Raw genomic sequence first — 27,755 nt, forward strand, 5'->3', positions numbered from 1 at the left:
CAGAAGTTTTATGGGTATTTTTTTAATGTTTAGTCATAAGGACCAAAGATTCAACTTAGGCTATTTCAAGAAATGGGTTTTTATTTTTAAAATACAAGGCAATAAGGGAAATGGAAATCCAAAAATGTTTATCAAATCAGGACATGTAGTATAGCCAGGCCTTTTGGAGTATAATTGTAAATCAGCCCAGGGCAGCACCCAGGAATTCAGAAGTCTGTACCTTCTCTGTGTGGTGCCCTGCCATTTATGTAACTCAGATGGTCTTTATTTCTGCTTCACTAGAATTCTCCTTTTTTCTCTGATACCACTAGAGTTCATCTGCCGTTTTATATGTTGTTTTTATTCCTGATTTCTGCTTCTTCATAATTTCTCCTTCTAATTAACCTATTTATCACATCATATAGTTTACTCTGTCTTATGTTCATTCAGTGTATCTTTGCAGCTTAAGTCTCCAATTGTCTTATCTCAGTATTTCCTTATTCTGATTCCTGAGAGCAAGTATCTGATTGCCTCAGTTTATTCCCATTTTGGCAGAGTTTTTTTTGCCTAAGACCACTTCATAGGTCAAGTACCCAGCAATTCCGGCCAGGAGACTGTTTGGGTAGGACTGTTTCCTCTGCAGAACCTGTGGACTGAGCCACATTCCTTGAGGAGAGAACTGAAATGAGAGTAAAGCCATGTTGAATAGTGTGTTTGGTATATTGCGTAAAATGGTAAGACTTGGCACGTTATAGGCCCTCAGTGCTCACTGTTATTTATTTGAGGACAGCAGTTAGGAAGTGCGAAACTGTTTTGAGACTTGCAGAGTAACACGAAACAAAAATGAAAGAATGTATTGTGTTTGGGGCAAAGGTCAGGAGGATTAGACTCATTGAGGCCGTCATCAATTTTATATATACCCTGAAGGGAATGAACTCCTAAATGAACTGATGCTGTGGTACATATGTTATAGGCATACTTTCCTGGCTCTGCCCACCTGTCCACTTTCTCCTTGCTTCTAGTCAAGAAAACACAGATGGAGAAATTTAAAATAGGACATCTTGGTATCCCCATAAACTCCTTGTTACTGGCCTCAAGTGGGCCCTCACCCGTATCAGTTTCTTATTTGCCCTCCTGCTCTCTGCTGCAACTGCTTCCCTGTTCTCAGACCTCTTATTTATGCCCACTTCCTGTTTCATCCATCCCTACCTTCAGCAGATGACCTTGCCTCCAATTTCAGAGATCAAAATAAAAGCTACCAGACAGGAATTCACTTGGTTTTCACTCCTCTTATCTGTGGCTAGTTATTCCAGTTGTCTGGATCCTATCATGTCCTGACTTTTTGGAAACCTACACTATTAGTCATCCTTTCTTTTTGTCCCCTTCAGTGCCTTTAAATTATTTCATTGAGGTAAATTCACATATCATAAAGTTTACCCTTAATATTAAGTGGTTTTAGTGTATTCACAAAGTTGTGTTTTGATCACCAATAATCCCTTCTTTCTTGTATATACAACTTGCCCCTCTCAAGCCAGATTGTTTTCATTAACTATTTAAAGATGGCCTTTTTAATCTTGGTGGTGGGGGGGACTTCTTCCTTAATACCACACGCCTTATCCTTCATTTACCATATTTTCACTACCCTCCTTCTTAAAAACCTCTTGAAAGAGTTCTTTTTTCTACCTCATAATAACTCAGTCTAATCTATCTGGTTTACCTGCCCATCACACTCAAACAGGTTTCACCAGGGTCATCAGTGACTTTCGCATTTTTAAATCTAATGGACATTTTCAGTCATAGTGATTTTTCAGTAGGCCTCCTTCTCTAGCAACTTCTGTTTCTTTTGCAGGCTCATCCTCTTAATATCTTTGTTATTAAATATTGGCATTACTTAAAATTGAATCTAAGGCTCTCTCCTCTCAGTTTTCTTTCTATGTGGTATCATCCATATCCATTGTTACAATTACTGTTTAAATACAAATAACTTCCAGATTTGTATCTCTAGCCCTTCTCTGTACTTGGAGCTCCAGACTAATATATTTCATTCCTGACTTTGACATCTTATGGATTTCTCAAAGATATCTCAGAGTTGGCACATCTAAAATCAAACTCAAGGGTCCCCTCCTTCACATCTGATTCTCTTCCACAGGTTTTTATTTCAGTGAAATGTACTGCTATCTATTAGATTATGCAAACCAGAAACCTAGTCATCTTCGACAGTCTCTTCCCATCATTTAACATATTTAGTCTGTCACTGAATTCTGGCAATATGTAGATATATGGATATAATAATATGCCTATATTTCCTTGTATGTGTAGAGATAGAGAAAGGATAAAACAAATGTGGTAAAATGTTACATTAATGAATCTGGATGTACAGACATTTCTCTATTTTCTTGTAGCTTTTCTTAAGCTTAAAATTATTTCAAAATAAAAAAACAAATAAAATGTTTTATGATTTAATGTATAGAGATAGATACAGTGAAAATATATGACAATAATAGCACAATCAGTGGGAGAAGGCAATAATAGAGTGAACAAGTAGAGTAATAATACTCCAGTTAAAGAGTTTTTGGCTCCTCAAATAGTTAAATTTCATTAAACATAGAATTACCGTATGACCCAGCAGTTAAATTCTTGGATTGATATTTCCAAAAGAATTTAAAACAGGTACTCAAACAAATATATGTACATGCATATTCACAGCAGTGTTATTCACAATAGCCAGAATGTGGAAAACAGCCCAAATGTCCATCAGGGATGAGTGGATAAATAAATTGTGGTATATACATATAGTGGAATGTTATTTAACCATAAAAAGTAAATGAGTACTAGAGAGAGACAAGCCAAGAAACAGACTCTTAACTATAGAGAACAAACTAATGGTTATCAGAGGGGAGATGGGTGGGGTGTTGGGAGAAATAGGTGATGAGGATTAAGGAGGGCACCCGTCGGTCATGAGCACTGGGTGATGTATGGAATTGTTGAGTTACTATATTGTACACCTGAAACTAATCTACAACTGTATGTTAACTATATTGGAATTTTTTAAAAGAAAAAAAAAAACAAAACAAAAAGTAAATGACTACTGATGCTAGATGTGGATCAACCTTGAAGACATTAAGCTAAGTGAAAGAACTCAGACACAAAGGTCATATATTGTATGATTCCATTTGTGTGAAATCTCCTGAATAAGTAAATTTCATAGAGACAGAACTGCAGATTGGTGGTTACCAGGGACTAGGGGAAGGGGAGAATGGGAAGAAACTGCTCAGTGAATATGAGATTTTATTTTGGTGTGATAGAAATGTTTTGGAAGTAGATAGAGGTGAGAGGTCCATAACATTGTGAATATACCAAGTTTTTAGTACTAAACTACTTAAGAATAATTGATTTTATGTTTATGTGAATTTATGTGAATTTTACCTCAATAAATTTTTTAAAAATTAAATAAGACAAAAAATGTCAAATTGGATTTCAAAAGCCTACCTCTGTGCTGCTTATAAGACACACATCTTACATGGAAATGCAAAGGTCCAAGAAGAGTTAAGATGGTCTCAAAGAAAAATAGAGTTAGAGGATGTGGTACACATGAACCTTATATCAAGATTATTCTAAAGCTGCAGTGATTAAGACAGTCAAGGATAGACAAATTGATCATGGAACAGAATGGTTATACAGATACAAATTTGATTTGTGGTGAAGATGGTACTGCAGAGTAACAGAAATGAATGATTTTCTTAAGAAATGGTGTTGGGTCAGTTATATATCCCATGGGAGAGAAAATAAATCCTCGCCCACCTCACACTGTACAAAAAAGGTAAAGTCTACATAGAGTAAAAAGTGAAAATGAAACTCTTACGGAATAAAATATCTATTATATAGCATAAAATATTTTCATCACCCTGTAATAGACAAATATTTTTTAAACAAGATACAAAAAGCAGTAATCATAAAGGAAAAGATTTTATTTTTTTAAGGATTTATTTATTTTAGAGAGAGGGAGAACACTCTCGCATGTGCATGTGGTGGGGAGGGGCAGAGGAAGAGGGAGAGAGAGAGTCTCAGGCAGACTCCCCCTTGAGCGTGGCGCCTGATGTGGAGCTTGATCACCCCCTGAGCCAAAACCAAGAGTCGGACACTCAACCGACTGTGCTACCCAGGTCCCCCTAAGGGAAAGGTTTTAAAATTGTACTATATTCACATTAAGACTTCCGTTAAACAAGAGAGGGAAAAGCTACAGAGTGAAAGAAGATATTTGCAGCATATAACAAAGAACTTGTCTATAGAATATGCAGAGAGCTACAAATAAATAAGGAAAAGACAGCCCAATAGAAAAGTGGGCAAAAGATTTGAACATGTACTTCATGCAAGAGGAAATCCTCCATTAATCATTAGGGAAATGCAAATTCAGACTACAGAATGATACCACACCTTAAATTAAGAACACTGACAATACCAAATGTTGGAAAGAAACTGATTAGCAATATATACTAAATTTGGGTAAATGTTTGACCTATGATAGAGCAATGCATGTACAAATTTACCAAAATACATGTACAAGAATGTTTATGGCAGCTTTATTCATAATAGCTTTTAAAGTATAAACAATCCTAAGTGTCCAACAGTGGAATGGATAAATACACTGTGAAATATTCATACAGGGAAATATTACATGGCAAAGAAGATAAGTACTACTGCTATTTCTGACAACATGGATGAATTCCACTATGTTGAACAAAAGAAGCTAGACACAAGATAATGCATAATGTATGATTCTATTTCTATAAATTTCAGTAACAGGCTAATTTGTGATTCAAAAAAGCCAGGATAGTGAATATCTCTGGAGAAGAATGAAACATTGTGACTGCATTGCTAATAGTATTGTGTATATTGATCAGAGTAGTTATAGGTGTGTGTTCATTCTGTGATACTTCATCAAGCTATATACTTACGTAGTTTACACTGAGTATGTTTGATACTTTAGTATAACCCTTTCTCAAGTTTGACATTCAAACCACTGATTGTCTTCTGCTTGTATCAGTTGAATTTTCAATTTGGATTTTTATTTTCCTACTTTTATTTCCTACTTTCTACTTAGATTTTGGTTTCCTTATAAATTTTTCTTAGTTTGTCAACTCTCTTAACATTTCATCCATTTTTTTCTGACATTACTCTTCTCTCTTTATGGCCTCATGCTCCTGTTTCATAGATGCTCTATCTTTTTGCATTCTGCCAAGTATGCCACATAATTCATTAAGAGGGTATGTGTGCATGCACACATGCGTGATCATTTTCTGCTTCCTTTCTGACATTCCTTATTCAGTAGCCTTTTTGTTAAAATCAAATTTGTGGACTCCACACCTCACCCCCACCATACTTCCTTGAACATGGTAAAATCCATTCAAACTGATTTACAGGGATCATATAGGATTGTTGCCTTCTTCTTTTTAGTAATGTTCAAATCCTCTTGAAATCTATACCTCAAGAATGAATTGGGTGTCCATTCTGGTTGCCACTCAGTTTATGGCCAAAAGGCCAAGAGCTTTGCTGTGTTAAGTTCTCACTGTTTACTTCAGTGAATCACATAACCAAAAACCCACAACTACCAACATACATTCTACCCCCATTATTGGTAGAATTAACCTATTATTTTGATTCTTGGATGATAGCTTCCTTACACACATATGCATGCACGTGCACACACACACACACACACAGAGCCATGCAGAGCATTGCTGCCAATTGGCTTAGTTGAGTCTTTTGTTGATTCTTTACTGGGAGTTTTAGTCACTGAAGTATATAAAAAGATGGTAGTCAAGGATCAGTACTCTGGTCTCCATAAACAGCATTCATTTAGTAGAGCAACAAATGTTTAATATTCTGATTCAGGCAGATCCTAAATATCAAGTTAGAATATACAACGAAGGTCTGTTTCGTGAGAGAAAACATAGATTGATCTGTCCTCAACTTGGGATATTTAAAGGGGATACTCTGGGTTGGAGCAAGAAGAAGCTGTATTACTGGACTCCTAGCCAGACTTTTTGAGCTGAAGCCCTGACCCCCATTATTTTGGTCTGAGTGCATTGTTGACTGTGTGTTAGTTAAAGCCACCTAACCAGCACAGATCAGCTCATCTGGGTGTCAGCATCAGGTATTGGGATAGTGGATTTGGCTAGTTAGAAGTATCAGACTTGGAAGCTATAATTATTACAGAATAAGAGTGAGTCACCTTGATAAATTGCCAGGTCTTATCTATTTAGTCATCAAATTTTAGGATTACAGATGGTGAGCAGTGAATAGATGAAGCCTCCCTTCCCCCTCACGCTGTAAATATCTTTATTTCTTTTCCTATTGTAAAGATGATGTTTTTTGGTTAAGAATAAATAAAACAGCATTGTAGTTTTAAAAAAGAAGGCAGAAAGGTAAAGCTTCTCTGGTATCCAATCTTCTAGAAATTTCTATTGCTAACAATTTGGTATGGCATCTATCTAGTTTCATTATTTGAGTGCATTTGTATGTATGTATTATATATAGTTTCAAAACCACAATTGGGATCACATTATACATTCTGCCATAAATAATAATACTTAATACCTATTGAGCATTTACTATGTGTCTGGAGCTGAGGCAGTTACTTTACACATATTTTCTCATTTAATCCTCATAATCACCATGTGTTGAATTGGAGTTATCCCAATTTTACAAAAACAAAATTAGAGATGTTAAGTAACTGTCCCAAAGTTATACAGGTAGAAAGTGGCAGAGCCAGAACTCAAACCCAAATCTTTTTGATGGCAAAATTCATATTCTTAACTTTATTTCGTTGTTCTGAACCTGCTTTTTTCACTTAGCAATGCATTAAATTGGACATTTTCCCATGCAAATGTACATACAGCTATGTCTTGTCTTAATGGATAAAAACCGTTCTATGAATGTCCCATAATTCATTAGCAAATCTCCAATTAATGGGTTTTTAGGTTGTCCCTAATCCAAATCTCTCTTCTTGTGCTAGTATCACACTATTCTAATTACTGTAGCTTTATGGTTTAATACATAGCAAGGCAAGTCATATATTTTTCTCTCTAAATATTTTTTACTCTCAAGCAGTTCATTTTTTTTTTTTTTAGAATAATGATATATTCAATTTGTAACATTCTCCAACATCCCTGTTAAGATTTTAACTAGAATTGTGTTATATGTTGTAGTGGCTAGAATTTTTATCAGCATGGTGTTGATCAGTACAGATGAATTTTGAGTGAGGGTCTGGCCGAAACAAGTTTTAAGTTAGTGTCTCTGGACCTCAGGTCTGGGAGTCTATGGACCTAGAACATATACTTAATTGGCTGTTGTTGGGGCATTTGAATATTGCTACAAAGTCACTCATAACCCAGGTTCTTGGATTTGGGGATGATGAATTCCTCTTAAAAGCATTTGGAAGATATGTGCCATCATCCCTCAAAGGCACATAAACATAGAACTTTATATACAATTTCAGGGTGTTAAGAAACCCCTGAAATCTAGTTATGGGTCACAGATTAATAATTCTTGCTCTGGAAACTGAAGAATACCAAAATAGAGAAGTCTAGTATGTAGTCTTGGAAAGTCAGTTATGTTATTGCGTGCAAAGAAAAATATGATTTTTGTAATACATGGATTGACAATCAGGTATTATTAATCCCGATAGTAAATTTCCCTGATGACCTTGGACCAAGAATGAGGACCTGGAATAACAACCTTGGGAATAACTAGGCTAATCAAAGAGCAGTTGGAAAAACAGTGAGGAAGACAAATAGGCCAGGGTGATTGGGCAGAACATGAATTTCTGAGTCACTTAGACCTGAACTTGAATCTTAGCTCTGCCACTTACTGGCTATGGGAATTTAGGCAAATCACACGTTCTCTGTGAGCCTAAATACATTACAACTGCTATTAACACAATAATAAAATACATCAAGAAAATAGAGCATTTCTTAAGTTAAATGTGAGACTATTAGTAAGAAGAGTCAAAGCATATGAGTGAGGAATTCAAGGTGAGTTTGGATTTTCTTTTTAGTTAAAAGGTAGTTGTTCAGTAAAAACTAGTTCTTGTAGAATGTGAAGACTAGATGCCTGAATTGAGATTTCACTAAGAAAGCCAATATGTTGGTAAACCTTCAGAAATGTGAAGAAAAGGACTAATGAACAGCATTCAGATTGGAGAAGATGTCTATATGCGTTAAGGGAGTACCCAAGAGATTGTGTTGCCGTTTTGTAGACGACTGGTATTTAATCTTTCAACCATCATAATAACAATGGCACCAGCACACATTTACTGAGAACTTACTCTGTGCCGAGCACTGTGCTAAACACCTTATATGCATTCTCTCTCTTGATCTTCACGACAACCCCCCGGAGTAGATAGTGTCATCATCTATGTTTATCAATGAAGTAATGGGCCACAGACCTGGTGAATGGTAGACCTAGGATTTATTTTCACACTTAAGCATTAAGCTGTTACCTCTCCAATCAGTATACTCATACCACTGCAAAATAACCCAAAAGTTCACATATCTAGGAAATTTTGCATAATCTTCATTATGTTACAGGATTTTGAAAGTGAAGACTTTGTTAAAGTTATCAAAACAAAAGTTATCCTCCTACGTCTGTATTTCTATATAATCATGTTGCTAAAGAAATTATGAAATCCTAAAGTAACTTTTGATGCCTCAAGCATTAAGGTGTTTCTGTGTTTTTTGGATTGCGTTTATTGTATTGTTAGGAGTAGGGTAAGTATGTATTAGATTATTTTCTCGGTTAACTGGAGCGTTTTATTGTTCTCATCATAAGTATTAATATATATAAGCATAAGAAAAATTTTAGTCCATTAAGTATTATATACAGATTTGTCCAAATGTTTTCGTTCATCTGCTTAGAAGTTTTTCAGATAAAACGGGTGCCTGGGTGGCTCAGTCGTTAAGCATCTGCCTTCGGCTCAGGTCATGATCCCAGGGTCCTGGGATTGAGTCCCACATCAGGCTCCCTGCTCGGCGGGAAGCCTGCTTCTCCCTCTCCCACTCCCCCTGCTTGTGTTCTGTTCTCGCTGTCTCTCTCTGTCATATAAATAAATAAAATCTTTAAAAAAAAAAAAGTTTTTCAGATAAGGAACATAAAACATCTTTTAATTTTTTGCTAAAATTAAAATTCTTATGTAAGAATAACAGCACATCACAACTTTACCATATAATGATTATTTATATAAGATATTCTTACCTGAGAGCGATCTTTTTTTGTCTTAAGTAAACTGGCATCTTTTAATAATCTAAGGTGTCTTTTCTTGTTTGTTAAATCTTTTATGGGGCTAATGAAGAGAGTATTGGGTAAAAAATAAAACATTTAAAATTTTAAAACATTTTTACTTTCAACTCGTCAAATATTTGGTTATACTCTATAAATTTTTTCTTAAAAGGTTTAAATGTGGCTTTAATGAATGTACTGTTTGAGAACTTTAATTATGAGTAAATTCTCTTTAAAATTGACTGTTTCTAATTTGTAGTATAATGTGTTGGTGTGAGGAGAAAAAAAACGAATGCCAAAAAGATTATGTGATAAGATTTCAATGTCTGGAGTCATTGTGTAGTTAATTTAAAATGAAAGAGAAATACTGAAATTCCTTCACTAGTGATCATCATTTATTGGGGCCCTTTGGTTTTATAAAAATGTTTATAGTTACAAAAGTATATTATACTTTTTATATGATTAAAATTTAATTTCCTTCCTTATTTTTGGTTTGGCTTTCTTTTGTCTGTTTTCTTCTCTTTTCTTTTTTTAATTGAAAAAACTAATGGAACCAAATATAAGATGGTACCACTGTCTTCTCCTTCTTTTGTATAATCTTGTTGCGTGTCTCTACATAAGCTGTTCTGGCCACTCATCATAGTAACCAGCTGGGCCATTTCACCTGCTGGAGCCATTAAAGAGGACTCTCTCCCCCTAGATTAATCCCCTCCGACATTAGTTTTTTGCACTGACAACTGGAGCAGGCATTCAGAATTTGCAGGTGGCCAGTGTGACGCACATAATTGCCTACAATTTTAGGCAATGAATAAAAATGGTCTACATTACTTGTCAAAGGTTGTATATGCAGTGCCAAGTGAGATCTATGGGAAGCCTTTTAGGGTTTAAAGAACAGTTAATAGCAAGGCTGCACAGGGCTTTTTTAATCATAACGCATTTGTAATATAGCACTTTGATCTTCTCCTTGTAGGAAATGGTGTTACATTAGCCACTTTTAAACATTTATGAGTGAAATTCAGTTATAGAAGAGTAAAAGTGATTATTCGTAAGCAGAACACGTTAGATTTCATTAAAAGTTTTCAGCTTACCCCTTCCTTGTTAAAATCTGTGGGAAGTCTTTTTCCTGGAGAGTTTCAAATCAGGATCTAAGGACATAGGGCTTTTTCCTTATTTTTCCTGTTGGTAACAGCAAGATTTGGAAGGAAGGTATACTAAATATTGAGGTAATTTATACAAGGGGATATTTATAGAAAGATAACTGATTTATGGTAAAGTAAATACATCGATGAAAACCTAAAAAATCTATTGCTAATAACTGTGTATTACAATAAATTTGTGAGAAATGCATATTTAAAACATATCCATAAATTATCTTTAACAACAACAACAAAAAACCAGATGACTCTCAAACGCACTTCTTCTGGAAGAGCTAAGTTTGACCTTTCAGACCCAAGAGCCTTTTATTAACACCTGCCTGTAAGAAGAACCTTGCCACACGCAGCTTTTAGATTCAGAACCACAAAACTGATGAGGAAAGACTTGAAGGGTTCAGTTTGTGTCACTTGCTGTTTGCCGTTTCCATTTCACAGATGATTAATCTTTCTGTGAAGAAAGGCTAGAGAAACAAAGCACATTGGGCTCTTCCTGCAGTTACTCCTTCTGAATGCACACTAGCTTGCTAACTAAAAGGCCTTTAGATTTCCAGCAGAGAGAGATGTTCTGAAAGTGAATGCAGCTGGTTGGAGGTCACCAGTGCAGGGCTCTTGCCATTGTGTAATGGAGGCTTTGGCAGGTTGCGGGGGGGGGGGGGGGGGGGTGTTGGAGCAGGGACAGGAGAAGTGGGCAGGAAGAAGGTGTTGGCAAAAAATTAATTCCGAATTAAAAGGGTTTGGTCAGTTGATTTAATATTTTGGAGGGTAGATCATCAATAATAGGTTCAATTTCATCTATTTTGTTTTTCTTTTTAAGGAAAAAATTATAATTCCGTCTCTTTCCAGTATTCCCCCCTCCCTCCATTTCCTAATAGCATGTTTATCTTGTAAGTGGCATCACTAGGTGATGTTGAAATACTATTAGCTCTTACAGTCTTTGGTGTATGTGAATTGTCTTGAAATTTTTAAGACTGTTACTAATTTTGCTAGTATTCCACATATATATTAAAATGTTAATGCCACAACAACGTTTCATTGATATTTGGATTTTTGATGAGGTATTAAAAAATAATTATGTGTGTGACTTAGTTCCCCTTTCATATAAAATTGACTGTTTTTACTCTGAGGATTTGAAAACTCTTAATTTTAGTATTTAGTATCTAAATGTTTAGTGTCCATCTTGTATTTACTTTTTTCTCAATGTTGTGCAGGATATAATGTGCAAAGTCAAATCCTGGGTTATAGATCAGAAGAAACCTGTTCGCTTCTATCATGATTGGAATGACAAAGAGGTAAGTTATAAATATCATGCCTTCTATTCCTGCCTTGGCTTTGACTTCTTAGAGAACAAATTAGATTTTCCATTATTTTATATATTATTACTGGTAATATCTAGTTAAACTTTATTTCTGTCAATGATTGCTTATTCCCGGGCTTGTTATTATTTTCTTTTCCCCTACTCCTGATATTTCATAACTGCTAATCTCTTAAGAAACAAGAATTATGAAAATGAAAATGGCTACTTGTTTGAAAAGAGTTTATTTTCAAGTTATTCAACTTTTAAAAAGGATTCTTTCTCGGTTTCCCACTTTAGATTGAAGTGTTGAATAAACACTTATTTCTGACTTCAAAACCAATGGTCTACTTGGTTAATCTTTCTGAAAAAGACTACATTAGAAAGAAAAACAAATGGTAAGTGTTTCCACCTAGATATATTCAGACATATCCTGTCTCTACCCACAAACACACATACATATGAACTTACGACTATGTTAGATTTTAATATTTTTCTCATTATTATGAAGTTTAAAATGGATGAGAAAGCTTTGTCTGGTTTTATACATTCTGAGATGAATCTCCTAATTGATCTCCTAATTGATCTCTAAGAGAGAACTTAAGAAAAAACAAACAGAATTAAGTTAGGCAATATTGAATCATGCGTATTTACTTATTAAATTTAAATTTAATAGACGTTATTGTTTGTTTCCTCTGCAAAATGAGAATAAATGTAGTTAGAGCAATAAAACTTTCTAAACTAGGAATTTCTAACTATGTTGATATTATATGTGGCCTTAAAATACCCACTTGAGATTATAGCTGAGCATAAGTTTTAAAATCCAGACCCAATGCTTCAAAATTTTTTTTCAGTTAAAAAAACTGTGTGTGGGATGGGGAGAGGAAAATCAGTTATCTGTTTCAAACACTTTTAAAGTGTACAAAGGTAAAAGCTGCATTCATGTGTTAACATTTTTTTGACATGTAACCCAAATGTACAAGGTTTTCTTTCATTCACTAATAACTTCAAAAACTCCTATGTTCATGTAACATGTGGGGCATGTACACATTTGGCATTGCACTCACTTTGACTTGCCTCACAGGACCCTCAGTATTTTATGCTATTAAGTCATACAAACAAATCAAAACTATCCAAAGCAAAATATCTGCGTTCTCCTAAAATATATTGTCGGTTTTTCCCTGTACTTCATTAAGTACTTAGATGCACATGGTTTCAATTTTCCATTAAAAATTCTCATTTCCATATGATATCAAAGAGTGAGAAGCTTTAAACTGAAAAATAAACATTCATAGACTGGAAGCCAAAACAATAATTAATGTCAGATGGTTAACTCCAATAAATGATTAGAATAAATTCTGTGAAATTACTGCAACCAGAAATGCCCTGTTGATATTACTTTAAGACATTTTGTGTTCCTGATAGGAAACTGAATTTGTCCTCTTTATGGGCAGTGTTCTAGAAAGCATAAACTTAACATGAAAATTCAATTCTGACTGGTCAGTGTCCTCCAATAGATAGTTAACTTTAAAATAATCAGTACTGTCTTGTTTCAAATTCTTATAAATTTGGTGATTAATGTGTTAAAAATTGTTACCTTTGGGAAGGAATTTTAAAGTTTATTACTTGATCTCAGTTAATAAATCTTATTGTAGTATGAATGGTAAGGTTTCCTGAGGCTTCATGAAACAATACAGACATCAAAGTTTACATGAAAAGGGATGAGTCAGTTTCCTTGCCCAAAGGGGCTTCTCACACCTGTATCTGGATGATTACAGGTAGAACTCCCTGGCTCTAATTGTATAGTAAATACCATTTCCCAGACCCTAATGGTAGACAGACTGCTTGGGAGACGCCAGTCTGTGATTTAGCTGTCGCCAGACACCCCATGTTTTTTGTGAGACCAGTTGTGATGATGATATGGTTATAGCCAATTGAAAGCAAACTCTTGTCTAAATAGCAAATTTTAATTTATAAAGATGTAGAGGTATGGATGATCCTATTTATAAAACCAAATTTTAGATTTTATATATAACTAATGATCTGGTTTGGGGTTGTGTGTATGTTTGCTGGGGGGGTGGGGGAATCAGATCTTGTGCAAGTTAGTGTAATTGTAGCTGAAAGATCAAAGACTGGGTAACTGAGTGATGTTCCAGAAGAGAATTTACCACATAGCCATTTTCTGTACAGTTTCTGCCGCCTGCTGTTCCTATTTTCCCTCAAGCTAGCCATTGACTACCCCCTGTGCATCCCTGCTCATAAAAAATGATTGAGGAAGTATTTGTCATGTATTTATGAGTGGGAAACATTGTGTGATAGGGAATGGCATCTCCTGGAGCCAGAAAGATTGCCATTTTCCTTTCATTCAGCCACTCTGCTACAGCTTTAAATCCTCTGTTTATGCAACATAGCCTTTGTATTAAAGTGCAGAATAAATTTTTATTATGAAGGATATGAACACTAGGTTTTCATCATTTTCATCATTACACTGCAAGCAGATGTAAACAGTTCAGATACATTTTAACTACTAAATCGTTTAATTTGTGTTAGCATCTCTTTCTAGCATTTATAAAATCTAAGCTCCATTTGCATTAGTTGCTCCTTTAGCAAAAGAAAAAGTTTTGTTTTTTAAAGTTATTATATAATATTAGTGTAGCAAATTAAGACTGATGCAGGAAGCAGTAATAAATATTTTCATGGGTCTTTTAGATCTAGAAAGCTATTTTAAACGGTCAGGAAAGAGGAGGAGGAGGGATTTGTGATTTGGGCCATAAGAGGAAGACTGTAGGAAACTGTAGTTTAGTGGGTCACCATTTCAGACATAATGAACATTTTAATTACTAGTTAGAGTAGAATATAGGAATAGGAAGAATATAGGAAACTATATTTTAGGGGGTCACCATTTCAGACGTAATGAACATTTCAATTACTAGTTGGAGTTTACTTTAAATTTAAATGCTAACATTCTTTTTCAATCCTAGAAAAGAAGGAAGCATTTTGAAAGATAAGTCTGTTTTGTTATTGAGTAGGTACATTGACCTTTTGAAAGATGTAAAAAACGGAAATCTACTCGCTGGTTTTAACGATGTGAATTAGTCATTTCGTTGATTTATGATTAAGACCTAGCCCCTTGAAGAGAAGCTGACATGGCAGCCGGGATAGTATGGTTGTGTTATGATCAGATGACAGTAATCAAGATGTTGTAAGGGGAATCCACAGAAACCTTTTTTATTATTACAAATTGCTGTTCTTTGAATGCAGAAGTTGTCTTGGTGAGTGCCAGTGATTTTTGAACATTTGAGGATTTCATTTTTTAAAAACGATCAGTTGTTACTTATAACTAAAATTGTATTGTCTGCCATATTAATTTTCATTTGAGATTGCCTACTGAGTTACGGTATCAGGCAGGTACAGGACATTAGAACTGTCAAACCATTGCTTAATTAGGGGTTTAAATTTCAGCCGGGCGCGGTGGCGCGCGCCTGTAGTCCCAGCTACTCGGGAGGCTGAGGCAGGAGGATCGCTTGAGCCCAGGAGTTCTGGGCTGTAGTGCGCTATGCCGATCGGGTGTCCGCACTAAGTTCGGCATCAATATGGTGACCTCCCGGGAGCGGGGGACCACCAGGTTGCCTAAGGAGGGGTGAACCAGCCCAGGTCGGAAACGGAGCAGGTCAAAACTCCCGTGCTGATCAGGGGTTTAAATTTCAATCTTTGTACCTATGTTGCTCTGTAAGTAGTATATGCCATCCAGTTATGAAGTCAGTAGAGCAAACTAATTTTAGATATTTTGTATACCTACATAGCTTCCAATTATGTTTCATTTTTGTGTTCTCTTGCCCCTATCTTAAAACTATTGGTAAAGGATAATTCCATTTTATTGCTTATATATGCTACACGTTAATATTCAACTGAAAAATATAACTAACATTTAAGACATTCAGACTTCTTGTGTGCATGGGTATGTGTATAAACATGTATATTTGCATATGCCTCGGTGGGCTTGTGGTCATTAAACATTACCCTTTGACTAATATTATATGAGTCAGTTAATCTGGTTATTGAAATTGATTCAAGATACATAGACAAATATTTTCTGTCTTTTAAGTTGTTGTGTAACCAAGGGCAGTGTGTCAGCTTCACTAACTGAATTCTAAATAGAAAAAGGTTTTATTAATTCTTACTATTCTGTGATTCAGTCCCCTCATCCCCACTTTCCCGTTTTTGTTAGTTTTCCACATAATTTGTATACAGCAACTAGAAATAGTTTGGCGATACTATACATTGTGTGCCTGGTTAGGGGGAGAATCACAGAATAAATCCAACATTTCCTTGATTTCTTGAACTGTATGCGAGGATTACAGGTATTGTATCTCAGCAACTCTGAATGAAGAAGAAAATATATTCATTTTTTACTTATAATTTTGTATGTCTATATATCTATATACACAATACAGATACACATGTACATACATATACCTACATAAAGGTAAAACTATTTCTATAAAACTATTCTAAGTGGGGCGCCTGGGTGGCTCAGTCGTTAAGTGTCTGCCTTCGGCTCAGGTCATGATCCCAGGGTCCTGGGATCGAGCCCCGCATCGGGCTCCCTGCTCCGCGGGAAGCCTGCTTCTCCCTCTCCCACTCCCCCTGCTTGTGTTCCCTCTCTCGCTGTCTCTCTCTCTGTCAAATAAATAAAATCTTTAAAAAAAATAAAATAAAATATGAAACTATTCTAAGAAGTCATCAATTTCTGACAAGATTATTTACTGAAGCTAGAAATTTATGCTGCTGTGGAAAAATCACATTGTTATACATTTGATTTACTTGAAACAGAGAAAGTGAGAATAAGTAATTATTCTTAAAAAAATTATTCATTTTAGTTTAGGAGCTTCTCAAGTAGATTTGAAATTAGGTTTAATTCACATAAAGTTTTCAGAAACATACCCTCTTGTATAAAGCAAGATTCACATATATGAGATTTTTAAATGTTTTTGTCATCCACTAGTGTGGCAAAGGAAAAGCCCTGAGAGATCCATGCAATGTTTTGGGGGATTATAATTTCTATTTTTTGTCATTTGTGGTTCATATAGTTTTGGGGGGTTGTTGTGTCCCCTTCATCTTGAAGTACCTAACATTGTAAAGCCTATGAGAATACATTATTTATTCTGAGTGTGTTCCTACCTACTTCAAATCACAACATAACGCTGGTAGGTTTATTTTAACACGTGAGAGGTTTTTTAGCTGAATTAAATTTTATAAGCTATAATTTATAATGATTTTCATAAATCAAATACTTTTTTTAATGGTGATTCCTTTATGAGGACTAGTGCTTATATGCTCCTTTGACAGATATAAAGGGGTGATAGGGCAGGTCAAGTGTATTCTGGAAGTCTAAACTAAGCCATTTTTTTTAATATGAGATTGATTAAATTGGTGAACTTCTGGACAAAATATTCTTAATTTTACTTGTTATAAATGAATCTAAAAATTTTTCTTAAGACCCCTTCTTTGTTTTACAGTCTTTTGTTTTTGCTACTAGGTGATTCTCAACTATCTGCTTTTTAATTTGTATTATGATAAAGCTTTGAAACAGTATCATATACACTACAAGTTGGGAGTTGGGATTTCAAATAATTTCCAGTGAATGGATTTTGTGGAATTGATTATTTTCTAATTTCTTGGATCAGAATCTTGAGAGCTTAAAAGAATATACTAAAGCAAAACAATTTTTTTTTTTTTATTATAAGAGATGGAACTCTAAAAGAGATAGGAGGGAAAGGACTTTGCTCATTCAGAAATCTTTTTACTTGGAATGTTCTTTTGCATTTGTACACATATATACATGTAATAATACTTGTGATTTTCTTTCTGTTTCATTAAGTGGATTTTGGGTACTCTTTCAGCAATTTCATATTCTTACCAAGTGATATTAGTACCCTAGAGTGCTTAGTCATAATGAAACCAAATAACAACTCTGATTCCATAATATGAAAAAGATAATTATAGAAGAAATCACATCTTTTTATAGGAATATAATGCTATTTATAATGCTACCCACTGTACTATGCATTTTAGGAATTTCCCCTGGCTTATTTGCATTTTTGCCTAGTACTATTTACAGACAGTAATTTCTGTTTGCAAAATGGTTCATTGAATTTGAGAAAGTGATACTTTTGGGAGGGTCAGTTGTTATTTTCATTAGCACATCTATTGACTTACTGATTTATGAGTGATATAATTTATCAAATATGTCAGGACATTTATCTTTTTTAAAGTAGCTGAAGAATTTCACTGCATATATAATAGGGAAATGTTTCACAGAGTTGTTTCTAGCTTTAAGAGATAAACAAGTGTTCTCTTACCAGAGGGGAGGTCAGCAGGGGGATGTGTGAAACAGGTGATGGGGACTAAAGTGTACACTTATTATGATGAGCGCTGAGTAATGTGTAGAATTGTTGAATTACTCTATTCTACATCTGAAACTGATATAACACTGTATGTTAACTATACTGGAATTAAAATTTTTTTTAAAAGGAACAATTAAAATGTTTTCCATATAAAACATAACAAACAAGTGTCCTCTAGGATTCTCTCATATGAAATTAAAATATATGTTCCCCATTCATGCACACACATACATAATCTAAGAAATGAAAGGAAAAGTTTGACTTATATAGTGTTTTTCAAATTACAGATGATTCATGTACACAAAAGAATTTTCCTGCCTCTCTACCCCACTTACGTTGGTGAATAATTCAGGGACTATTAATATTTTTAAAAATATGTGCCCCGGAGATGAAGGACCTGTAGATCAAATTTTGTTTCCAAAACTGTGAGTTGAGATGAGCTACACTCATAAAATAAGAGTTTTAACTAGTAGTAGTTGGTAGAAGTGGAGGAGAATTTTGAAGCCTAGAAATTTTAGGACTGTTGGGGGTAATGGAGCCTTAATGTGGTATACAGGATCTGAATAAGTTTTTCCTAGGAGAAGGCTGTAGAAGAGAAAAGGAGAGGGTGCCATTTGGGGCAGTTTGGGTGTTTTGTCTAATATCCTGCTTGTGCAGAATAGGAAAGGAGTATTATTTCCACTGCCCTTCATTCCTGTGCTCTCTCCTGTGTTCCCCAGTCACAAGATCTACTTTTGGAGTTAATGTTGTAGTTCAGCTACTACATTATAAGTTAAATAGACTTTCGAAGGCTAGACCAAAATGTTGGGTACCATTAATAACATTGGGTCTGTAAAGAAAATGAATTCTGGGGTACCTGGTTGGCTCCGTCAGTTAAGCATCCAGCTCTTGATTTCAGCTCAGGTCATGATCTCAGAGTCCTGAGATCAAGCCCTGCATCAGGCTCCCTGCTGAGTGTGGAGCCTGTTTGCGATTCTCTCTCTCCCTCTGCCCCTCCCCTCTTGCATGTGCTTTCTCTCTCCCTATAGAAATAAAATAAAAAATAAAATCTTTAAAAAAAGAAAGAAAATGAATTCTAAGAAACTTTGAGCATACAGTCTATTTATAAATTAGGTAGTATATATTATGAGGAATTTTGGTATATAAAGAATACTGCTACTTTAGAATTTGAAATATTAATGTGGTGGTCCTTATTTGTTGCTAACTAGGTCTTTGAGTGCCAGCAAATTACTTAGTCTTTCACATATTGAAGACAATTCATCAGAATGTTCACATAAAATGTGTTCTGTGTAAACAATATTTCCCAAATTTAATAACCATACTCAAAAAGAATACAATAATAGAAAAAGGACTTGTTTAGTCTTCTGAGTGTATCTTCTGGATATATTCCCTTGGTTTTTCTTTTTATTATATGGATAAAGGAATAAAATGTATTATATACATACATATATATATATATATATATATATATATATATATATATATGTTTACAGCTGTAGTTCTATGCTTTGAAACAGTTGTACTCCAAAACAAAACAAACAACCGAGAATCATCTCTCTTGTACAGTAGCAGTAGCAGTAAAACTCCCATGATATCACTACCATCTTCCATGACTCAGCCCCTATCTCCTTCTCAGATTGGGCCCTGTGACTTTACCATTGGTGCTTAGAGGATTTTGTTGTTATTTCTTGGCTTCCATTAGATGAAATCATTGTTTATTACAATAGCATAATTTTTTTTAAAAAATGGCTGTTTATTCTTTAAAAAGCCTTTAAAACAGTTCCATTGTAATCTCCTATATATCATATATCTCATTTTCCCTATTTTTGAATATATATGTGTGTGTGTGTGTGTGTGTGTGTTGGAGATGAGGCAGTGAAGGTTAGTTAGTTAGTAAAGATCATCTCTAAGATTCCCTCTTCCAGTGCTAGAATTTTATGATTTTAATGAATTGGATTATATCATATTCACAAAGAAATGATGCCTATATAAATATCTAGTACCTTCTCAACCCTCATATACAGGTTTGTCATGGTAGGATTTTTTTGTAACTGTGGAACTATAGAGAGCATTGCTGAAGTTGCAGAGACCCAGTTTATGAGCAACAGATATGGCTGGGTTGGAGATAAGACCTGATCTTTCCTCTACTCTCATTCCCTCTCTCATATCTTTACCCCTTGAAAATAAGTCTTTTCTGGGTCTCAACCATGTTCCGATCTTTCCTCATAGTGAGCAGCTATTGCTTTGACTAGAGTGAGGACAAAGTGGAAATAAAACCTATCTGTAGAATTGACTTATCTGTATTTAAGGCTAGTTATATAAGTCAAACTGTTATATTTTTTTATTCTGACATGACCTGGAAAGCATTTCCTCATCAAAAACATTAGATTATGAAATACCCTCAAAAGCCTACTTAATTCACAACATAGTAGAAATAGTGCAGTTTGGATGAGACATATTTTGGTATCTGTAACCATTTTTATCACCAATTTTTTTTTTTAAGATTTTATTTATTTATTTGACAGAGAGAGACACAGAGGGAACACAAGCAGGGGGGAGTGGGAGAGGGAGAAGCAGGCTCCCCACTGAGCAGGGAGCCTGATGCGGGGCTCGATCCCAGGACTCTGGGATCATCACCTGAGCCGAAGGCAGATGCTTAATGACTGAGCCACCCAGGTGCCCCTTTATCACCAATTTTTAAATTCTCCTTAAAAATGTGTTCTAAAAGAACTGACTTAGGAACTTTGAGTACACCCCTATCTATAAAGTTTAGGGCTGCATACTGGTATCCATTCAGTCTTTTAAATGCTTTCTTAAGAGGAGAAGTTAATTTCATAAAAACTTATGATTATGAATATAAATTTCAAATTTATGTTTATGAAGACTGTGAACTCATTGAGGAGGTGGGTACTATGTTTCCTTTTTCCTTTTGTAAGCAGATAATCATTGAGCCCTTCTGTGTGTCATGTACCATTCTAGATGGTAAACAGAAAAAGTCCTTGCCCCCTTAAGGCTTATAGTCTCATGGGATAATAGACAACCAGTGAACAAATATTTAATACTTAATGTCAGGAGATAACTAAAACAATGAATAAAAATAAGGCAGGGGAAGAGGGGTGCCATTTTAGTTAGGGTAGTTAAGGAAGGCCTTTATGAAGTAAGAGAGAGTATGCCATGAGAGAATCTGAAGAAAACTCAGTCCAGGGAGAGCAAACAGCGAATGCAAAGGCATGCGTGACAGAGCATTGAAAAAGAGTAAAATCTGAAAACAACCACTTGAAAAGAACTTTGTAAATTCTTAGATTGTCAAGTGTTTTAAACAACCTTTAAAGTAGTGTTTGCAAATATGTAGATTTACTTTGAATTTCATCTTTCCTTTTTCATGCTTGTCTAGCAACTTGCTGATCCACACTACCACTCATAAAGCACTTCTTTTAAAAGAAATCCCTCAATGTATGACCTTAAAGAAGTAGATTGAACTTTACTAAAAATAATAGCCTGGGGCGCCTGGCTGGCTCAGAGCTTACGATTTTTTTTTTTTTAAAGATTTTTATTTATTTATTTAACAGAGATAGAGAGCACAAGTAAGCAGAGCAGCAGGCAGAGGGAGAGGAAGAAGCAGGCTCTCTGCCAAGCAGGTAGCCCGATTTGGGGCTCGGTCCCAGGACCCTCGGATCATGACCTGAGCCGAAGGCAGCCGCATAACCAACTGAGCCACCCAGGCACCCCAGAGCTTACGACTCTTGATCTCGGGGTTGTAAGTTCGGGCCCCATGTTGGGGCTATAGAATACTTAAACTCTTTTTAAAAAACAGCAACTTAACATTTGTCAAAATTTTATAACATCATAATTTATATTAGTTCATCGAATCCTCAGACAAATCCCAACCTGGCCCACACAGCACTGTACTATTTTGGCCTTGAATTGGTTTTTCACTAAAATGAAACATTTTGATCATTGGATTAAGCAATCTGCATTTTAGATGAGGAATGGGTTACGTTAGCCAAAAGGTAAATGAAATTAGTGTTTCTATTAATAAAGATACAAAGGTACCTTTTTAGTACTTTAAGTATTTGTCATTAAGATCAAGGAGTAGTCATCAATATTCCTGATGATTATCAACATTTTCCTTAGAAATTCTTTTAAAAAGAACTGCATAGTCTGTGGAAGACATCTCTGGGTTTAATCCATTTTGATATTTAAAAGAAAAATAGTATCTGTTGGTAATCATTTTTTGGCTTATTTTCTTGTTTTAAATTACGTTTCAAAAGATTTTTCACAAAGAGCATATCTGGATGTCTGAAGCATGAAGGTGACTAGTATGTTTCATACATAATTTATATTTAAAATTGTTGCCTTAAATGGTGCCATTTTTCTTTTGTCTGTCTTACCCCTACCGTACCATTAAATGACATTGACTTAGCCTTTCCTGTACCAAACCAAAAGACATACATGGCAAATCATCATTTATTATTGAGCTTCTGCTATGTGGCAGGCACCCTTTTGAGTTTAGAAATTGGTGAGATGTTAATAGAAGAATAGGTGAAACATAGGAAAATTTTATGAGTATTTCTGAAGCATAGATATCATCATGCCCATTTTATAGATAGGGCAGTTGGAGAGATTGTAGAATATGACCAAGTTCTTGTAGCAGGCAAGTAGTAGAAATAAACCCATTTGACTTGAATGTTTATGTCTGTTCCACACATGACAGAACAAGATGTATTTGTGAATCTTCAGATATCTTTGAAAATGTTGCTTTAAGTAACTTGAGCATTTTGTTATGTTTTATCTCAGAAAATACCATCTCCACCAAATTGTTTAGTGTTAATAAAAGGAGATAATTGTCAGGATGACAACTGTGTGCCTTTCTTAGGATATTAAGCTTTAGCTGTTGGTGTTTTTGCCTTGCCTTATCATTTTATTAACTATATAATACTGTTACAGTGTATATTTTAGCACCCACCATAGCATCCATTTTTAAACATATACCATGTATAAAAATTTTGTTAGAGAAAATACAATGGCTCGTATTGAAATTAAAAACTAAAAATTACATCAAGTTGCCATGTCTAAAATAATAGTACAGAATAGACCCCAGAAAACATAGCTGTAACCACAGATCATTTTATATATATTAATATGGTAAGCAGAATTTGCCTCCCTACCCCCCCCCCGCAGCATACCATACAATTTGTTAAGAATAATTCTATTGCTAGGGGTGAAGGAGTTGATGTTTAAATGAACAGGGGAGTGAAAGAATATCATGAATTAGAATAACAACAAATTCATATGCCTAATATGTTGTATTAGTTGTAATCAGCGTCAAGTCAACACTTACGGAACACTTAACTATATTCCAGTTACATTTAAGACTCCCAAAAACCTTACAAAATTGGTACCATTGTTATTTTAAGGAAGGTAAAGCAAGTATAGAGTGCTTGAGGAACTTGGCCAAGGTTGCATAGCCAGTCAGAGGTGCCAAGATTCAAACCTAAGCAGTTTATCTCCAGAGCCCATGATCTTTACTACCATGCCATAGTATCTCAGCTTTGGGCCCTTGGTGATGGGAAAGGTAGACAAGGCCTGAGCAATAGGTCATATACTAGCTACATTTCCTATCACTATAAATTTCATTTAGATAAGATTTTGTTGTTGTTAAACAGTTAACGCACTGTGAAATTTGAAGCTAAAAATTCACTATAACCTGATTAGAGAATGCCAACTGAAGGTAACATAAAAATTGTTACCTAAACTGTATTTTAATTTTCATGAATTTGTCATTGAAAACTGTATTGCAAACATGTAGCAATTTAATAGCCCTTTATAGGGACAGTAGTTAAAGTAGTTTATATATTTTTACATAGAAAATACATATTATCAGTCATTTTTTAAGATAAGTACTTTCTTCTACCATTTGGTTGTTTTGTTTTTGTGTGTGTTTTTAACCACATAGTAATTTGTTCTATTTCCTTGTATTTTCAGTAAGTTGGATTTGTTTTTGAGACCTTCTTGGGAGTGGAAATTGTACATGTGTGTGCATATGTACATATCTTTTATTAGATGAAGTACATATAGATAATTTGCATAATCTGTTTAAATTCTACATTCATGCACAGCAGTATAATGGAAAGAACATATATACATATGTCTTGGGCAGAATACTGACTACCATTTGTTGAGCATGTGTTATGTGCTGGACTTTTGGGGTGCTTACATAGTATGTTCTCTTTTTTTTAAGATTTTATTTATTTATTTGAGACAGAAAGAAGTATGCACACACCCAAGCTAGGGGGAGGGGCAGAGGGAGAGGGAGAAGCAGACTCCCCGCCAAGCAGGGAGCCTGACATGGGGCTTGATCCCAGGACCCCGGGATCATGACCTGAGCCAAAGGCAGACGCTTAACCAGCTGAGCCACCCAGGCACTCCTATAATATGTTCTCTTATTTGGATCAATCCTCATAACAACCCTGGAACGCAAATATTTACCTATTTACTTAGAGAAGTATAAAGTGAGAAACCTACTTCAACATTTTAAAGACATCTTTTATCTTAAGCTCATCAGAAAAAGTATTAAACATTTTATTGCATTTATAGCAAGCCTTTCATGGAACAAGTGCACAGGTTTTTTTTGTTAGTTGCATTCTAGTGAAAATTGCACAGAAACCCATACAGCTAGATTAGAAATAAAGGAAATAAAAATTAAAATAAATAAATAAATAAATTGTATGGTCAATTAAGCTATGACAAAGGAGGCAAGAATATGTAATGGGTAAAAGACAGTCTCTTCAATAAATGGTTCTGGGAAAACAGCTATATGCAAAAGAATGAAACTGGACCACTTTCTTATACCATAAGACTCCTAGAAGAAAACACACAGTAATTTCTTTGACATAGGCTGTATAAATATTTTTCTAGATATGTCTGCTCAGGCAAAGGAAACAAAAGGAAAAATAAGCTATTGGGGTCTACACCAAAATAAAAAGCTTTTGCACAACAAAGGCAACCACCAACAAAACAAAAAGGCAATCTACTGAATGGGAGAATATATTTGCAAATGATATATCTGATAAGGGGTTAATATCCAAAATATATAAAGAACTTATACAACTCAATACAAAAAAAAAAAAAAAAAAAAACCCTAACAATCCAGTTAAAAAAAGGGCAGAGGACCTGAATAGACATTTTTCCAAAGAAGACATATAGATGGCCAACAGACACATGGTAAGATGCTTAACATCACTAATCAGGGAAATGCAAATCAAAACCACAATGAGATATCACCTCACGCTTGTCAGATTGGCTATAATCAAGGAGACAAGAAACAACAAATGTTGGCAAGGATGTGAAGAAAAAGGAACCTTCATGCATTGTTAGTGGGAATCTAAATTGGTAGAGCCCCTGTGGAAAATAATGCTCCATTAATTCCACTATTGGGTATTTAACCAGGGAAAATGAAAACGCTAACTTGAAAGGATATATGTACCCCATATTTATTTGCAATAGCCAAGACATGGAAATAACCCCAAATATCCATCTCTAGATCAATGGATAGAGAAGATATGGTATATGTATATAGTGGAATATTACATGGCCATAAAAAGAATGAAATCTTGCCTTTTGCAACAACATGGATGGATCTAGAGGGTATAGTTTTTTTTTTTTTTTTTAAGATTTTATTTATTTATTTGAGAGAGAGAGAATGAGAGACGGAGAGCACGAGAGGGAAGAGGGTCAGAGGGAGAAGCAGACCCCCGCTGAGCAGGGAGCCCGATGTGGGACTCGATCCCGGGACTCCAGGATCATGACCTGAGCCAAAGGCAGTCGCTTAACCAACTGAGCCACCCAGGCGCCCTAGAGGGTATAGTTTTAAGTGAAATAAATCAGTCAGAGAAAGACAAATGTGATTTCACTTGTATGTGGAATTTTAAGAAACAAATGAACAAAGAAAAAAAAGACAAAAAAAAAACAACCCTTAAATACAGAGAAACTGGTTGTTGCCAGGGGGAGTTGGGTGGTGAGATGGGTGAAATAGATGAAGGGGATTAAGAGGACACTTACCTTGGGGTGCCTGGGTGGCTCAGATGGTTAAGCGTCTGCCTTCGGCTCAGGTCATGATCCCAGGGTCCTGGGATCGAGCCCCACATCCGGCTCCCTGCTTGGCAGGGAGCCTGCTTCTCCCTCTCCCTCTACTGTTCCCCCTGCTTGTACTCTCTCGCTCTCTCTATCAAATAAATAAATGGAATCTTTAAAAAAAAAAAAAAAGAGGACACTTACTTTGTTGAGCACTGAGAAATGTATAGAATTGTTGAATCATATTGTACACCTGAAACTAATGTAACACTGTATGTTAATTATACCTGAATTTTTTTAAAAAGATAGCAGTTTCCCATTTTGTTTTATTTCTCCTAAATATACATATTTTTGGTTTTTATAATATTGTGTTCTGTCTTCTGAAACTTACAAGGATATGGTCACTTACCTTTTCCCTTCCTTTCACTGTATTTTTGTTTCCTCTCTCCTTCCTTCACCTCTCCCCCCCCCCCCAAATTAACTTTAGGATCCAGTTAAAAATTTGTTTAGGCATATAACCAAACTTCATATTTGGTGAGATTTTACTGTTTTATGAATGCTCAAGACTTTTTTTTTTTTAAGATTTTATTTATTCATTTGAGAGAGAGAGAGAGCACAGGCAGGGGGAGTGGGAGAGGGAGAAGCAGGCTCCTTGCTGGGCGGGGAGCCCGATGTGGGGCTCGATCCCAGGACCCTGGGATCATGACCTGAGCCGGAGGCAGACACTTAACGACTGAGCCACCAGGCGCCCCTGTTCAAGACTTTTAAATGGAACAGCAGCATTTAGAAAATCTTGCTGTGTTTTCTTTTTGTTGATCAAGACTTATCCCTCTACCTTTCTAACTCTATCCCAATGGATTTTCCCTAGTCCTATCAGCAGGTACATTATAACCCTTACTATATAACTAAGAAAACTGATGGTTTACAACACAGTTCATAGATGTAAATTAAAAAAGAAAAATCCAGGGGCACCCGGGGGGGTCTGTCCATTAAGCATCCGACTCTTGATTTCAGCTCAGGTCATGATCACAGGGTAGTAGAATCGAGCCCCATCTCGGGCCCCACACTGGACATGGAGCCTGCTTAAGATTCTCTCTCTCCCTCTCCCTCTGCCTCTACCCCCTAAAAAAACCCACAAAAAATGTTTGGTTTTTTTTTTCTTGGAAGTGAAAACAGAGTTTATTGAAGATAAATATATAGAGATACGGACAGAGTGTCCAGGAGTCACAGAAAGGAAAAGAGCATGAGTCTTTGCTTAGGGTGGAGTTTTTACCATGATTGTGGTCTGGTTCCTCTTAGGCATCCAGGAACTGGTCAGAACAAGGAGAGGGTCCAGGTTTCCTTCATAAGTCATTCATTCCCTGAATTCAGGGGTCTTGACATTAAGGTGTTTGGAGTCAGTGGTCTTGGAGAATGTTTGGTCACTGGGATGTTATCTCTTGTGCTGGAAGACTCTAAAGATATTATCTCTTTGTCCCTTACAAGGAGGACATATGCTATTTGCGTTACAAGACATGTGTAGAGTGGGGTGAGGAGATTTGGCCTGAAGTAAAGTTCTATGATGTGAGAAACATT

The 27,755-nt window shown here is 35.4% G+C and overlaps 1 protein-coding gene across 1 annotated transcript in view; it reads left to right on the top strand.

The window, feature by feature from the left end:
- Positions 1-27,755, top strand: part of OLA1 (Obg like ATPase 1) — a 187,409-nt gene that overhangs the window by 123,301 nt on the left and 36,353 nt on the right. Inside the window, exons 6-7 of the mRNA XM_035007737.1 lie at positions 11,618-11,698; positions 12,001-12,098. Of these exons, the coding sequence (XP_034863628.1) occupies positions 11,618-11,698; positions 12,001-12,098 (179 nt within the window). The remainder of the gene's footprint in view (positions 1-11,617; positions 11,699-12,000; positions 12,099-27,755) is intronic.

This window comes from Mirounga leonina, unplaced genomic scaffold (genome assembly GCF_011800145.1).
Source record: "Mirounga leonina isolate KUSES-001 unplaced genomic scaffold, KU_Mleo_1.0 Mir_151, whole genome shotgun sequence".
NCBI classification, from domain to species: Eukaryota; Metazoa; Chordata; class Mammalia; order Carnivora; family Phocidae; genus Mirounga; species Mirounga leonina.